The sequence below is a fragment of the Peromyscus leucopus genome, chromosome 2 (assembly GCF_004664715.2).
Source record: "Peromyscus leucopus breed LL Stock chromosome 2, UCI_PerLeu_2.1, whole genome shotgun sequence".
In the NCBI taxonomy this organism is placed as follows: domain Eukaryota; kingdom Metazoa; phylum Chordata; class Mammalia; order Rodentia; family Cricetidae; genus Peromyscus; species Peromyscus leucopus.
In genome coordinates this window covers 102,831,921-102,848,589 of record NC_051064.1, presented here as the reverse complement: position 1 = coordinate 102,848,589, position 16,669 = coordinate 102,831,921, and the positions used below count along the sequence as shown (strand labels likewise).

General features: G+C 41.7%; 1 protein-coding gene across 3 annotated transcripts in view; it reads left to right on the top strand.

Moving 5' to 3' along the window:
* LOC114693741 (integrin subunit beta 3 binding protein) overlaps positions 1-16,669 on the top strand; it is a 62,388-nt gene that overhangs the window by 32,563 nt on the left and 13,156 nt on the right. For all 3 annotated transcript variants that reach the window (XM_037202730.1, XM_037202731.1, XM_028870254.2), the window contains 3 exons: positions 312-390; positions 1,344-1,437; positions 2,564-2,623. In XM_037202730.1, the coding sequence (XP_037058625.1) occupies positions 312-390; positions 1,344-1,437; positions 2,564-2,623 (233 nt within the window). The remainder of the gene's footprint in view (positions 1-311; positions 391-1,343; positions 1,438-2,563; positions 2,624-16,669) is intronic.

The following is a 16,669-nucleotide window of genomic DNA, read 5'->3' as shown; positions in this document are numbered from 1 at the left end:
AGTAAGTGAACAGTGGGGTGTTACCTCAAGAAGGGTGTACGGGAAGGAGAGAGGCGGCTGAGTCTCCCCTCTCACTGATGGGTGGGAATGGAAGCAGGAGCCAGCAGACTCTGAGAGGATGATTAATAATGTGTGTTGTGCTTATAAAGGAATGTCAAAATGAAGGGGGAGCATTTACATATGTTACCTCCTTGACGTGTGAAGAAAGGGCTAGAGACCAGAATCTGTCTCTTGGACTAGAATTACAGCCCTGTGACCTGACACATTTATGTGCTTATTCTTAGTAACTATGCTTGTCTGTTCATGCCTAGATTCATGGTGTTGCTATCTAAAATTGAGAGATCATCAGAAAAAACCATGGAGATAATGAAAAAATTAAGTAGTATACAGGTTTGCACTTTTCTCATATAATTTTCAGACCTCCATTATCTGTTCTGAAAAGGATAAAAAAGAAGCCTTGTATTTGAGAATCCAGTCTAGTCAAGAGTTTGCAGAGTATATATTTAATTCATTTCTCACAGGAATCTCCTTGGTTATAATACATAATGATCATCTATAATATTTTAGTAGTAGCTGACATTTTCTCATTTAAAAATATTGTTTTAGATTATGTTTAAGGGCTTTTGTTGTTGTTGTTGTTTTATTTGTTTGAGATAGGGTCTCACTATGTAGCTCTGGCTCCTAGAACTCAACTATGTAGACCAGGCTGGCCTCAAAGATCCACCTAAGCTGGGCGGTGGTGGCGCACGCCTTTAATCCCAGCACTCGGGAGGCAGAGGCAGGCGGATCTCTGTGAGTTCGAGGCCAGCCTGGGCTACCAAGTGAGTTCCAGGAAAGGCACAAAGCTACACAGAGAAACCCTGTCTCGAAAAACCAAAAAAAAAAAAAAAAAAAGATTCACATATTTCTTCCTCAAAAGTGCTAGAATTAAAGGCATATACCACCACACCTAGCATGTTTATAAGCCTTTTAAAAGTAATAATTTTAAAAAAAACTACTCTTAACTCAGCATGGTGATGTACTCCCTTAATCCCCACTCTCAGGAAGCAGAAGCTGGCAGATCTCTCTCCTGAGTTCGAGGCCAGCCTGGTCTACATATTGAGTTCCAGAACAGCCAAGACTACATAGAGAAATCCTGTCTCAAACCTCTACCACCACCACCCAAAAAATAATTAGTATTATTGAGTCATGATAGGGCTTGACATACTTGATTTACCAGGAAAACTCAAATTTCCTAATTTAAGATTCTTTAAATGAAGAATACAATGTATTGTATTCCCTTTGTAAATAATCTCTTAGTCATAGACAACTTGCTTAACTCACTAAAATTAGTTTTCTTTTAGGCTTTGGAGAACAACAGACAACTTGAAGATCTTATTGGCATTTCCCTAGTACCATGTTTCTTAAAAAGAGAAGTGGAGAAAACCAGAGAATTAAGTAAGAAAGATTAATGTATTTTTAAAGATTTTTAAAATTTGTGTATTTTATGTATATGGGTGCTTTGTCTGCATGTCTGTCTGCATACCTGAAGAGGGCATTGGATTCCATTATAGGTGATTGTGAGCCACCATGTGAGTGCTGGGAAATGACCTTAGGACCTCTGGAAGAGCAGCCAGTACTCTTAACCACTGGGCCATCTCTACAGCCCCTGTATTTTAATGTTAGTAATTTTAGAGATAAACCTCCTAATGTTTCTCAAGTTTCAATCTGATAGATCACACATATTCAAAGCTCTCCAGATAGAAGTACTGTTACCTCATTAGAAAAGGAGGCATGTGTGCTTTATCAGGATATGTTGTGTGATGGCTTCTCTTGAATGTGGAAGAAAAGATTGCTCACTGGAGACTGCTTAGCAGACTTCCTTTATACTGAGCCCGTTTTCAGAGGAAGATAGTAAGAGGGCACTGTGTTGTGCTTGATACCTAGAGTGTGTATCACTTTGAATTATTTTTTCCTAAAGAGTTGCTTCTTCTAAATAATGAGGAATTATTCGTTCATATTCCATGTTTGTTTGTTCATAGCCCAGGCTGTCCTTGGATTCACTATGTAGCCCAGGCTTTTCTTGAAATCACAGCAATCCTCTTTTTTTTTTTTTTTTTCAGCCTCTTGAATGCTGGGATTGTAGGTGTGTGCCAACCACACCCAACTATTTTATGCCAATTCTTAAAAAAAAAAAAAAAAAAAAAGATTGTGTGTGCCTTTGTGTTTGTATTGAAGAGTGTATATTTAAGTGTGCGTGCAGGTGCTGTGCACAGCTGTGTGCAAGCATGGAGTGTCCTATCACTGTCTGTTCCTGTGAATCAGGGTTTCTCGGTGAGCCTGGGGCTTACGTTTTCTCATCTAGGCTGGAAGCCAGCAAGGCTTAGGCATCTTCCTGTCCCACCCTACTTAGCTGGGATTACTGTCATGCACAAGATTCCCAACTTGTTGGATGGGTGCGGAGACCCAAATTCTAGTTCTTAAAAATAATTGCTCAGCAAGCTGTCTTCCCATTAAGCCGTCTCTGCGCCCCTTCTGTTACTTCCTAAAGTGAGGGTGGTTTGTTTTGTGTTTTCTCTTACAGTGACAGAGGTCACAAAGCAAAGGCTGCTTGAGAAGAAGAGTTCACGAATTCCTCACAGAGGTAGGATTGTCTTTGGGTTTATTACATGAAGAAACGGGGCCGGCGAGGTGGCGGTCAGTGGAAAGCACTGATCACTCCTGCAGAGGACCTGGTCTCGGTTCCTAACAGCCCATGTGGTGGTGCACAGCCATCCATAACTCCAGGTCCCAGGGCTCCAGTGCATTCCTCTGACCTCGGTGGGCACCAGGTACACATAGGGTGCTCAGATTACATGTAGGCCAAACACTCACACTCATAAGATAAAATAAAACTTTTTTAAAAAGAGAAATGTCTTCATATCATTTCACAAACTAGCCGGGTGGTGGTGGCGCACGCCTTTTATCCCAGCACTCGGGAGGCAGAGGCAGGCAGATCTCTGTGAGTTCGAGGCCAGTCTAGGCTAGATAGAGCGAGTTCCAGGAAAGGCACAAAACTACACAGAGAAACCCTGTCTCGAAAAACCAAAGGAAAAAAAAAAAAAAAAAAAAAAACACATTTCACAAACTAAACTAAGTGTATACACACACACACACACACACACACACACACACACACCACACACACGAAGACCAGAAGAGGGCTCATATTATTTTTTAAATCCATTCATTTCATTTAAAATGTTAGTAATAGATTAATAAGAAGACCATGTCTGGTGAAATCTACTTTCCTGATGACTGAATTTTAAAATGCTTTTTGAAATACAGTTTTGCCTTTTTATTGTAATTTCTTTTTATAATGTTAATAATCTTTAATTTTTAATGGTAGAACATTTAAAGCATCAAAAGTAATTAGTATCCTGGAAACTTTCAAACCATTAGTGATCCTTTGATGGTTGATCTACTAAGAACTTATACTTTTGATTGTTTAATACTGTGGAAAACTAAGCAGGTTTTCCATTTCCACAAATGATACACACTATACATAAGTAAGTACGACAACCTTTTTAGACCAACTTTTAGCATTTTATGGGGGAAGGATCGCCTTCTTACTTTTAAATTTTTTAGCATTTATAAATTGTACAAAATGTTGGGTTTCGTTTTGGCAGTTCCATTCATATATAAAACATCTTACTTTACTTACCACGTATTTTACTCTCTTACCCACCCATCCCCCTCCTCTGTCTGTGTATGTGCAGATGTGTGTGCCTGTGTCCCCTGCTGGCTGCAGAAGAGGGCACAGGGTGTCCCTAGAAGCTTCCCTTCTACTTCATGTCACCTCATTATTTTTTCTTCAGATTCTGCATATGTGAGAACACATGGTGATAGTTATCTTTCTAGGTCAGATTTAGTTGACTTAACAAGATATCTCTAGTTCCATCCACTTTCTTGCAAATAACCTGATTTTGTTCTTTTTTTTTTTTTCTCCCCTGGAAACTATTAGAGTACTCTGAGATTCCTACACATTTCTTTGTGTAGATATAAGCACTCTTATGAAATTTTAATGAAGGAAATTTTATGCAATGTCTTCAAGTGTAGCATTAAGCTAAGTAAATTATGATGTATTCATAGAAAACAATTTGCTACAGCCATTCAAAGTCTTCCTTTAGAAGATTTTAATGGCCATATGCAATATGGTTTCAGTTATGTACCCAAACTATAAAAAAAAATGTGTATGGTCCTGTACCGGCTGGTTTTATGTCAACCTGACACAAGGTAGAGTCATCAGAGGAAGGAGCCTCAGCTGAGGAAATGCCTCCATGAGTTCCAGTTGTAAGGCATATTCTCAATTAGTGATCAGTGGGGGAGGGCCCAGTATATGGTGCATGCTGCCATCCCTGGGCTGGTGGTCCTGGGTTCTATAAAAAAGCAGGCTGAACAAGCCATGGGGAGCAAGCCAGTAAGCGACACCCCTCCATGGTCTCTGCATCAGCTCTTGCTCCAGGTTCCAGCTCTGTTTGAGTTCCTGTTCTGACTTCCTGCAGTGATGGACTCTGGAAGTGTAAGCCAAATATACCCTTTCCTACAAAACTTGCTTTTTGGTCATGGTGTTTCATTGTAGCAATACAAACCCTAACTAAGACAAATCCATACATGCTTATATGTGCATATAATATATATGTTTGAATCACAATATATTGTGTATACACATTCTATTTTAGATTTTCACTGTGTTTGTTTATGGTCCTGGGTTAAAAGGACATCTGGATGCAAGTATATATTGTATGCTGAGCTTAACCACCTATCATACCTTTCTCTCCCATTCTTCCCATTATTTTCCCTAAATGATTTCATTTCTACTTCATGTAACATATATGTGCATGAGGTTATATGTCTCTATAAAACCTGGCACTCACAATTAAGCAAAATCATGGGATATTTAGCACTCTAATACTGGATTGATAGTCATCTCCAGTTGCATCCATCTTCCTGCAAACAACATAATTGCATTCTTGTTCATGGCTAAAATGTTTCTGCTGTCCGTATGTGTGTGTGTGTGTGTGTGTGTGTGTGTGTGTGTGTGTGTGTGTGTATGTGTGTGTGTCCACTTTTAGCTTTCTGAGAAACCTCTTTAGTGGCTTCCCAAGTGACTGGACTAGTGTACAGCCTGTCCAGCAGTGGATAAGGGTTCCCGTCTCTCCACATAATCACCTGCACTTGCTATTATTTGTTTTCTTATAACTTCTGTTGTGACAGGGGTGAAATGGAATATTATAGTCTTAATTTGCATTTATCTGATATCTAATGACATTGAAGGTTTTCTTACATGTTTATTGGCCATTTGTATTTCATCTTTTGAGAACTTTCTCTTCATCTCATTAGCCTACTGTTTGATTAGGTTATGTGATATCTTGTTTCATTTTTTGAATTCTCTCTGTATTATATATAGTAGTCCTATATCAGATGTATAGCTAGCAAAGATTTTTCTCCCATTTTATATCCTATCCCTTCATTCAGTTAACTGCTTGTCTTGCTGTGCTTTTTAGTTTCACAGGATTCCTTCCATTTATTGATTATTGATATTATTTCCTGGCTGCCTTAGTCAAGTAATTGCCTGCCTAAATCATCAAAGTGCTTTCTCTCATTTTTCCATGACAGTTTCAGAGTTTCAGGTCTTAAGGGCTTTGATACATGTGGAGTTGATTTGTTTGTTGGGGGTTTTGGGGAAGTTGCTTTTTGTAGAGGGTGGGAGATAGGGATCTAATTTTTGTTCTTATACATAATCAGTTTTCTCACCACATTTGTTGAAGATGCTGTTTTTCTCTGGTGTGTATGCCTGGCATCTTTGTCAAAATTCAGATAGCTGTACTTGTGTGGATTCATGTCTGAGTCTACTGTTTTTTGTTTGTTTTTGTTTGAGGTTTTTTGTTTGTTTATTTGGGTTTTGTTTTTGTTTTTGAGACAGGGTTTCTCTATGTAGCCTTGGAGCCTGTCCTGGAACTCGTTCTTTAGACCAGACTGGCCTTGAACTGAGTCTACTGTTTTATTCCACTGATTTATGTATCTGTTTTCGTGTCAGGACCCATTGCTGGTTTTTTTGCTGCAGCTCAGTGGAGTGGCTTAAGACGAAGTGAAATGATAATACCAGCATTACTAGTTTGTTTGTTTGTTTGTTTGTTTGGTTGGTTGGTTGGTTGGTTTTTCAAAACAGGGTTTCTCTGTGTAGCTTTGCGCCTTTCCTGGAACTCACTCTATAGCCCAGGCTGGCCTCGAACTCACAGAGATCTGCCTGCCTCTGCCTCCCGAGTGCTGGGATTAAAGGCGTGCGCCACCACCGCCCGGCTCAGCATTACTATTTTTGCTCAGAATTGCTTTTGCTTTCTGGGGTCTTTTGAATCTTAAGGGGGGTTTTATTGTGGTTTTTTTTTTTTCTATTTCTATGAAGAATAACATTAGAATTTCAAGAGGGTTGCATTGAATTTGTAGATTACTTTTGGTAAGGTGTCCATTTTCACATTATTTGTGGTGTAATCTAATTGTACTGAATTATTATTTTGATTGTATGTTATAATAGTTTTGGGGGTCGAGTTTAGAGATGAAGAGTGTGGCGGTGGTGGCACGTTTTCCATGATATTGTGTGTTGGGTCGAGTTTGGTAGCGAGTGTGCGTGGTGGCCACTTTAATCCATAGATCTCTGTGTGTTCAGGGATATGCACATTGGAGCTATGCTTTAAGATAGGGGGCTGTACATTAGAAGTGACGAGGCGTCTTGTGTTTGGGTTTACAACCATGAAAGCAGAACACATATTATAAAAAAAGAACCGAAGAGTGGTTCTTTTCGCGGCTGGGACGCAGGAGGGGGTGAGATTTTGCTTGATTATTCTCGTTTTCTTTTACATTGTTTTGTGTTTCTTATTTATAGACGTTGGTTACATTATATTATTATTATTCTAATCCATTAATATGGGAGATCTTTCCATCTTCTATGTTGTCTTCGGTTTCTTTCTTGGGTACTTAAAGTTTTAATTGTAGAAATCTTTTACTTTCCTTGGTTAGGTTTATGCCAAGGTAACTTTTCTTTCTTTCTTTCTTTTTTTTTTAGACAATTGTGAATAGGATTGTTCTTGATCCCCCCCCCCCCTACCTTGGTTTATTTGTTATTGGAATATTGGAAGGCTGCTGGGTTTTGTATGCTAATTTTGTGTCCTGCCACTTCCCTTATCAGATCTAAGAGTTTCTGGTTCTCTATAGCATCTCATGTACAAAATCACCATTTGGAAATGGGGCTTCTTGATCTTCTTCCTTTTGTATCTGCGTCCTTGTATTTCCTTTTCTTGCTTATTGCTTCAGCTAAGTCTTTAAGTAGTATATTGAAGATGAATGGAGAAATTGTCTTGTTCCTCATACTAATGGAAATGCTTTTGAGTTTTTCTCCATTTAGTATAATGTTGGCAACAGGTTTGTCGTGTGCAGTCCTTTTATATTGTGATATATTTCTTTTATTGCTAATTTCTTTTGGGAGTTTATCATGGACTTTTGTTAAAATCTCCCCTTTTTTTTCCACATCTGTTGAGATGATCAGGTGATTTCTGACCTTGAGTCTATTTATATGATATATTTATTGATTTCTATATGCAGAACCTTTCCTGCATTATGGACGCAAGCTAACTTGGTCATGGTTGCAGAGAGGCTGTAAGGCCTTCAGCACTTGGGATGCCACATAAGATTTTGCTTTTTCGTATATGGTCAGTTTATTCACACAAACATTTCCTTATTATTTATTATACTAATCCAAAAAATTTGAAAATTAAACAGACAGGGAATTGCAGGGACAAAAAGTTTGGCTCAGGAAGTGTAATGTTTTGGAGGTCAGGAATAGCGCTGGCCAGAAGATTCCAGACTATGTGTGAAATCCATTACACTGGTTGAGGATGCTATTTTTGACATTTGAGATTGTGAAGTCTCTCTTCAACTGTGGCGAGGGGCAGGGATGAAGCGAATGATAAGGAGTAGATGTGCGGCTAGAGTTGGGCCACGGGGTGTAGGAGAGAGTATAGCGCACTCATGGGACACAGCTCTCACTGTTGTCATAGATTGGGTATGTAGTGGATGGCGGGAGGAAGAGAGAGAGGTGTGAGCTCGGAATGATCGTGCACTAGATGGCTCAGCGCGCCAGCCTGAGTATGCAAGTCCTCTTCGCTATTGATCACCAGGCCCGCATAGATATCTAACGGCACTAAGCATAAAGAAAGACCTTATGGCTAGGATAGCACTACGGTGTAGAATCGCTAGTAAGCTCTAATTTACGCAACTCTCACGTTGTGTAGTCTACTCATTAGATGTCACTGGCTTTCTTAGCCGCTTATATCTCTTGAGGAGGCTCACAGCTAATTTAGGTGGCGATTTCCTTCGCTATGTTACTACCTAATCCCTCCGTACCTCGCTGACTCCTTTTGTGTGTCAGGTTCTTTGTCTACTGGAACTCAGCTGACATAGGCCCTTTCGTCTAGCTGCTAAAGGGACTTTCTCTTCTCGTTAGATGCCTGTAACTCTATCACAGAGCTCCATGTGGGTGGAGGAGATTCGGGAGGCTTGTCAATGTCATTTACATGGCAATAATCCATAGATACGTTATTTCTGAGTGAGAGCATAACTGGGCATTAAAGCTGAATTTGCTCCTAGCCAGGAGAATTCCCGCACTCACATTTCACACGGTATGGTGCAATTATTTGTAAGATTCTTGTTTATTATGGATGTGGTGGATCTTGGAATTGTATTGGCAGATTATATACTTGAGAACTTTGTATAGGTATGTATACCTATATAGGTAGCAGACTTGGTCTTAGAATTTAAATTTTTGTTTGCACTCTATTTTAATCTCCGTGGGTACTTTTTTGTGTATTGTTTGACATCTGATACCTAAGCTTTGTAAAGTTTGAACAAGCTATTTCTTTTGCTGCTTTTGAGGCTGATGGGAGACACTACTTGTTTTGGAGCAGGAGTACAGTGTTCTAAGATATATATATAATGAATTGTTGTCATAGTTGTATGATCTGTATTGATATCTCAACAGAATTCAGTCAGGTTGAACATTACTTTAATACTGAAGTCTAACAGTTGTAGGTTGCATGCGCACTACTCTCACTCTTCACTCTGTAGGGCTATTTTGCTCAGCAGGTTTTGTCGGGTATATGTATAGTGCAGCGCTTGGTGTGATAGATTTTGTAAGAGGAGCGTTCGCTTCGACCGAATAGCGAGATAGATGGTATTAGAATAATGAGTCTCGCTCTGAGACGCGGAGGTAGTGCGCGATTAAGGTTACAATGGTGGCGACTATGTCTTAAGTTATGAGATAGAAAGAGCACTCATGTGTGTATGTGATGGTAGAGGGATACCAGGAGTTACGTCTGTCTATATCGGGCGGGAGCCTGGCAGATAATGGGGTCCGGGTTGTTTGTTATAAGTTGGTGTAGCGAAGGTAATAGTAGAGAATAGCTGCGAAGAGCGAGAGGCGCCCACGCCGCGTGTGAAACAGGGTTGGAGAGAGCGATATTGAGAGACAAGCTTATTGATAAAGGTGATACGTGGAGGGGAGGATGGAGTTACGTGTGCGGGAGACGGCCTCATGGAGCATACGAAAGAGGAGGAGACGTTCGGACGGCGCCAGAGAGGCACCAGACGAACGGATCGGGGACGAGCGTGAGGGGATGGTGGTAGTTCAGTGATGGGGAGGCGGCGCAATTCGAGATGTGGGTGCGTTGTGGGGGATTCGTCGAGGACAAGAACTAGAAACGAGAATGACATTGGTACGATAGAATCGGGCGGGTAGGATGGGCGTATGCCCAGGTGCGAGAGGGCGGACGGCGCGCGGGACGGAAAGCGTCAGCAAAGGAGAGGCTGGAGGCGAAGCCCGCAACGCTCTCGGGAACCAGCCGCTCGGGCGAACAAGACTGTAGTACGCACACAGAGCAAGGTGAAGCTCGCGGAGGTAGGTTGAAGCGCGCGCAGGAAGCTGCTACGGCGGCACGACCTGCGCTCGCTTGTGCGTGAATCGGAGGTCGAGTCGGACGAACACCGCGGAGGGATGAAGCTGGTCGCGCGGTGAGAGAGAGTCATGCAGAGTATATAAAGAGAGGGTGCCGATGATGTATAAGTACTAAAACTGCCACGGAGCGGCGATGACAAGGGGCGCAGGCGGGTCTTTTAGTGAAATAGAGGCTGGTGAAGCGGCAGAGCGAGACGGGTTACTAGTGTATCCATAGTGCGACTACTAAAGGGTAAGAGTATGGAGCTGCGTTAGAAGCAGCGCGGAAGTTAACAAGCCGAGGTGTGGCCGCTGTAGCGCAACGACAGCGAGTCCGATGCAGTGCGGAGAGTCGCGACGTCGCGGTCTAGGGGATGTGATACGGTGGGGGACCGATTGAGTGATTATATTACTACATGCGATACTCATGTGCTCCCAGCCTCATATCCGCTATATAGCACACGCGCTCTTCGCGGGGTGCCCCAAGGCGAATAGAAAGCATAATCACGCATAGTGATGTACAGCGATTACGGACCACAGTAAAGTGGCAAAGTCTTCTCGAAGTAAGAGGCAGTTGTACGAGGAGACTGACCTTACCCAACAAAGATGCATGAAGCTTGGCAAAGGGAAGAATATAGTCTGTCCATATTGCGGGTGATATGATTCAAAAATTAACAAGCAGCGGGAGAGTCGAGGTCTAGGATGTTCTATTAAGGATGGAGAGTCGCTCTCACTGGGTACAGCAGAGTGCGCCTCGTTCTGTTAGCACAGAATGGTCCGGAGTATGGGCCACGGCCTCACTTAGTCTAGTTATTCGGAGGGATGAAGCGCGCTCGCGGAAGAGGAGAGGACAGGTTACCTCAGAAGAGAGGGGATGGTGATAGACCTGATCATAACTCCTAGGTGAGCCGTAGCTTGTACGGAAGCAGACTCCCGAACGCGCTCCCCGGTGTTGCCGACCATTAGCGGGAGTCGGTGCGTGTGGTGGAGGAGGGTACCGAGAGGGCGAATGACACGCCAGGGCGAGGACCACCGTGCAAAACCGACGGCCGTCACGCCCGGTAGGCAACCGCTGAGGGTCGTGTCTGCGATGGATGAGTTACCCCCTCCCGCTCTGTTTCCGCCCCGCCCACGACCCCGCGGCCCCCCCTTTTCCGTTCCGCCCTTCCCTTGTTTTTCCCCTCACCACCACCCCACGGCAACAGCGCCAACACACACGAGAATTTTTGTTGCCGCCGTCCCAGCCAGTCAGCGCCCGCCACAGATGACCCCCCACCCCGCACAACGCCGCGCCAGCATCCACACATCCGGGCCCCCTCCACCCTGGCATTGTTTGTCGCGCCCACAAATGGCCCGTGAACCGATCTGTGTTGTGCTGTTAGAAATGTGTGTCCAGGCTTACTTGTTTGTTTGTTTGGTTGGGGTTGGTTGGTTGGTTGTTTGGTTGGTTGGTTGTTTGGTGGTTGGTTTTTCAAAACATGGTTTCTCTGTGTAGCTTTGCGCCTTTCCTGGACTCAGCTATAGCCCAGGCTGGCTCGAACTCACAGAGATCCCTGCCTCTGCCTCCCGAGTGCTGGGATTAAAGGGTGCCACCACCGCGGTCAGCTTACTATTTTTGCTCAGAATGCTTTTGCTTCTGGGGTCTTTTGTGCTTCTATATGATCTTAAGGGGTTTTATTGTTTTTTTTTTTATTTCTATGAAGAATAACATTAAATTTCAAGAGGGTTGCATTGAATTTGTAGATTTACTTTTGTAAGGTTTCATTTTCACATTATTTGTGGTGTAATCTAATTGTACTGAATTATTATTTTGATTGTATGTTAATAAATAAAGTTGTTGGGGGTCAGAGCTATTAGGCCATAGCAGAGTGTGGGGTGGTGGCACACGCCTTTAATCCCATAGATATCTGTGTGTTCAGGCAAGCTATTAGAGCATGCAGAGGTGCGTGGTGGCACAACTTTAATCCCAAAGATCTCTGTGTGTTTCGGGGCTATAGCCGCATTGGACATTCTTAAGACCTAGGGGGCTGTAATTCAGACAGTGACGGGCGTCTTGTGTTTTGGTTTCATCAATGAGAAGGCAGAACAAACATATATAAAAAAACGAACGAAGGAAGTAGGTCTCTTTTCGCGAAGCTGGACAGCGAGGAGGTGAGATTTTAGCTCTGAGCTCTGTCTCTCGGCTTTCTCTTTTACATTGTTTCTGTGTTTCTTATTTAATAAGACGGTTGGTTACATCTATAATTATTAATTATTCTAATCCATTAATATGGGAGATCTTTCCATCTTCTATGTTGTCTTCGGTTTCTTTCTTGGGTACTTAAAGTTTTAATTGTAGAAATCTTTTACTTTTCTTGGTTAGGTTTATGCCAAGGAACTTTTCTTTCTTTCTTTTTTTTTTTAGACAATTGTGAATAGGATTGTTCTTTATCCCCCTCACCACCACCACCACCTTGGTTTATTTGTTATTGGAATATTGGAAGGCTGCTGGGTTTTGTATGCTAATTTTGTGTCCTGCCACTTCCCTTATCAGATCTAAGAGTTTCCTGGTTCTCTATAGTATCTCATGTACAAAATCACCATTTGGAAATGGGGCTTCTTGATCTTCTTCCTTTTGTATCTGCGTCCTTGTATTTCCTTTTCTTGCCTTATTGCTTCAGCTAAGTCTTTAAGTAGTATATTGAAGATGAATGGAGAAATTGTCTTGTTCCTCATACTAATGGAAATGCTTTTGAGTTTTTCTCCATTTAGTATAATGTTGGCAACAGGTTTGTCGTGTGCAGTCCTTTTATATTGTGATATATTTCTTTTATTGCTAATTTCTTTTGGGAGTTTATCATGGACTTTTGTTAAAATCTCCCCTTTTTTCCACATCTGTTGAGATGATCAGGTGATTTCTGACCTTGAGTCTATTTATATGATATATTTATTGATTTCTATATGCAGAACCTTTCCTGCATCTCTGGACCAAGCTAACTTGGTCATGGTGTGCAGAGAGGCTGTAAGGCCTTCAGCACTTGGGATGCCCACATAAGATTTGCTTTTCGAATATGGTCAGTTTATTCACACAAACATTCCTTATAATATCATACTAATAGAAAAATTAAACAGACATCTTGCCAAGTGGGGAATGGTTGTTTGGGCAGGAATGCTGCTGCAGGGTTCCACTGGGAAATCCATCTGGTGAGGATGCTTTGGAAACTTGCAGATGTGAAAGTCCTTCAACTGTGGCAGGCAGGAGGATGACAGGTGGAGGTCCAGGATGTCCTTGAGAGGGTAGGTCAATGTCTAGTGCCAACAGATGGGCCTGTGTGGCCCCAGCCACAGTGCTGGAAGTTTCAACAGTCACTGAGGCCAGGGCCACACGAAGTCTCAAGTCCTCTTGTTGATGGGTATCAACACAGAGGCTAAAGAAGCCTTGGCTAGGAAGCACAGGTGTGATCCTAGAGACCATTCCCAAACTCTCAGTTGTTGTATCATTTCATTGGTCACTGGCTTTGCGCTCTCAGGGCTCACAGCTTGGTGCCTGTTCACTAGCACAATCCTGCGACCTTAGGTCCTGTCTCTGAACTGCCTGATGGCCTGTCAGGGACTTGCTTCTGAGGCCTAGCTCTTATCAGAGCTATCTGGTGGCGAGTTCGGGTCTCATGTCATTTAAATCATATAAAATAGTTTCTGAGTGACACAAAATGGCATTAAAGCTGTGCTCCTAACGTGGTGAATGCTTGTTTTGATGTGTTCTTGAATTGTTTGCAGATATTTTCTTGAGAACTTGTGTATCTTATTAGGGAGATTGGTCTAGAATTTCATTTTTTGTGCATGTTTTTTTCTGACTTTGGCATTAGCCTGATACCAGCTTTGTAAAAAGTTTGACTGCATCTTTTCTCTTTTGAGCTGATGGAATAGTTTGAGAAGTTTTAGTGTTAGTTTTTCTTCAATGGTCTGGTAGAATTCAGCAGGGAATCTATCTGTGTCTGGACTTTTTTTAGTTGGGATATTATTTATTACTATTTCAATGCCATTGTTTGCTCTAATCTATTTAAATGATTTCTCTTTTCTCGGTTTAATTTTGGTAGGTCATACATGTCTGGAGGTTATCCATCTTTAGATTTTTCCAATTTAGTGAAATAGAAGTATTTAAGGTGTGTCCTATTGATGTTCAGAATTCTATCAGTATTTATTGTAATGGTTCCCTTTTCATTTCTCATTTCATTAATTTGAGTGTTGTCTTTTTTGTTAGTTTCACTAAGGATTTGTCAAAGCTTTATCTTTTCAGAGAATCAACTCTTTGTTTTATTGATTCTTTGCATTGTTGTTGTTTGTGTTTTTGTTTTTCATTTTCATTTCATTAATTTCTGCCCTGTCCTTAATCATTTCTTTACCTGCTTTGGGTTGCCGTGTTCTTGTTTTCCCAAGGCCCTAATGCACATCATCATGTTAGAAATCTAGTTTTTTAGAGTAGTTGTAAACTTCCTTAATAGGACTATTTTCATAGGTTTTTTTGGTATGTTGCATTTTTTTTTTTGGAGACAGGGTTTCTCTGTGTAGCTTTGCGCCTTTCCTGGAGCTCATTTATCCAGCTGGCCTCAACTCACAAATCCGCTGCCTCTGCTCAATGCTGGTAAGCGTGCGCCACCACGCCCGGCTCGTATGTTGCATTTTTATTTTCATCCAATTCTAAGAATTTTTAAATTCCTTCTTGAGTCTATCAGTGAGCCATTCCTCATTCAGTAATGCGTTGCTCAATCTGTATACGTTGTTATAGGTTCTATAGTTTTCATATTGTTGATTTCTATTTTATCCCTTTGTGATCAGATAACATATAAGAAATTATTTCAGCTTTCTTGTTGTTGTTACAATTTGCTTTGTATTGTATTAAATAATCTACTTTAGAGAAAGTTCTGTGTTGTGCTGTTTAGAATGTGTGTTACTCAGTGTATGGTTGGACGTCTGTAAGGTCCATCTGTTAGATCCATCTGATCTAGGATATCAGTTAACTCAGATGTTTTCTTGTTTATTTTTTTGTCAGGGTGACTTGTATGTTGATGAAAGTGGGCTGTTGATGTTACCTGCTGTGACAGTTTGAATAGGAATGGCCCCCATAGGTTCATATATTTGAATGCTTGGTCCGTAGGGAGTGGCTCTACTTGACGGGGGGGTGGCCTTGTTGGAGTGGGCGTGGCCTTGAAGAGGAAGTGTGTCATTTGTGGGGGTGGGGCTTGGTGGGCTTTGAGGTTTCAGAAGCCCAAGCCAGGCCCAATGGCTCTCTCTCTTCTTGCTGCCTGCCAGTCCCGATAGAGAATTCTCAGCTACCTCTCCAGCACCATGTCTGTCTACATGCCACCATGCTTCCCACCATGATGATAATAGATTAAACCTTTGAAACTGTAAGCCAGCCCCAATTAAATGTTTTCCTTTATAAGAGTTGCCATGGTCATAGTGTCTCTTCGCAGAAACAGAACATTGATTAAGATGTTACTATTATTAACATTAATATTATTATTACTTATTAGTAATTAATGTTGTGGGATTCATCTTAGTTTCTACATGTAGTAGTATTTGATTTGTGAACTTAGGTCCACCCATGTTCAGTGCATGTGTGTTTAAAATGGCAGTGTCCTCCTGAGGGAGTTGCTTTAATCAGTATAATGTAATCTTCTTACTCTCTTATAATTTTGGTTTAAAGTCATTTGTCAGATATTAGAACAATGGTACCTGCTTGCCCTTTTCTTTCGTTTTTGTCTTGTTATGTTTTGTCCATGTGTGGTGTTTGTACATATGTATGTTAATGTTCACACAAACACATGCACACACATGAGTGTATGCATAGGCCGTGGTTTGATGTTGGGTGTCTTCTTGATTGCTTTCCACCTACTATATTGAGGCGGGGTCTCACTTGAACCCAGAGCTTGCCCATTTGGCTAACCTAGCTAGAAAATTTGCTCTTAGAATCTCTTATCTCTGTCCTCTGTGTACAGGCATTACAGATGAGCCACCGTACCCCTCCTGGCATTTACATAAGTACTGGGATCCAAACTCTGGCCCTTTGTGTTTGCACAGCAAGTGCTTTACCTGTTAAGCCCAAATATTTGGTAGTGAAGTATGTTTTTAGAGGCAACAAACAGATGGATCTTGCTCTGTAGTTCAACCTACTAGTCTATCTTTTGATTAGGACATTGAAACCATTAGTATTCAGAATTATTACTAAAAGGTATTGTACGCATTGCAGTTCAGAAGGGAAGGTATCCTAGCAGTTGAGCTCAGATGGAAAGGTATCCTAGCAGTCAGGAGCCAAGGAATACTACAAAGTCGCTGTAAGCTTACCACCCTGCTCCAGGGAAAGATTTCTCCAATGCAAGTGTAACAACTCTGTTCCAGCAGGGGAGGGTTTCAAACCCCCTGCAAAGTTGTTACAGTTCTGCTCTGCTCTGCTCTGCTTTGGCTCATGCTCTGCTGTAGGCAAACTTTTCTTTCCCATCTGCCAGTTCCCAAATAACTGACACAGAGACTCAATAGTAAGTATAAATGCTTGGCCATAGCTCAGGCTTATTACTAACTAGCTCTTGCAACTTAAATTAACTCATTTCTATTAATCTACATTCTGCCACTTGGCATCACCTCTCTTTCATCTTGTACCTCCTGTTTCCTCTCTCTGTCTGGCTGGTA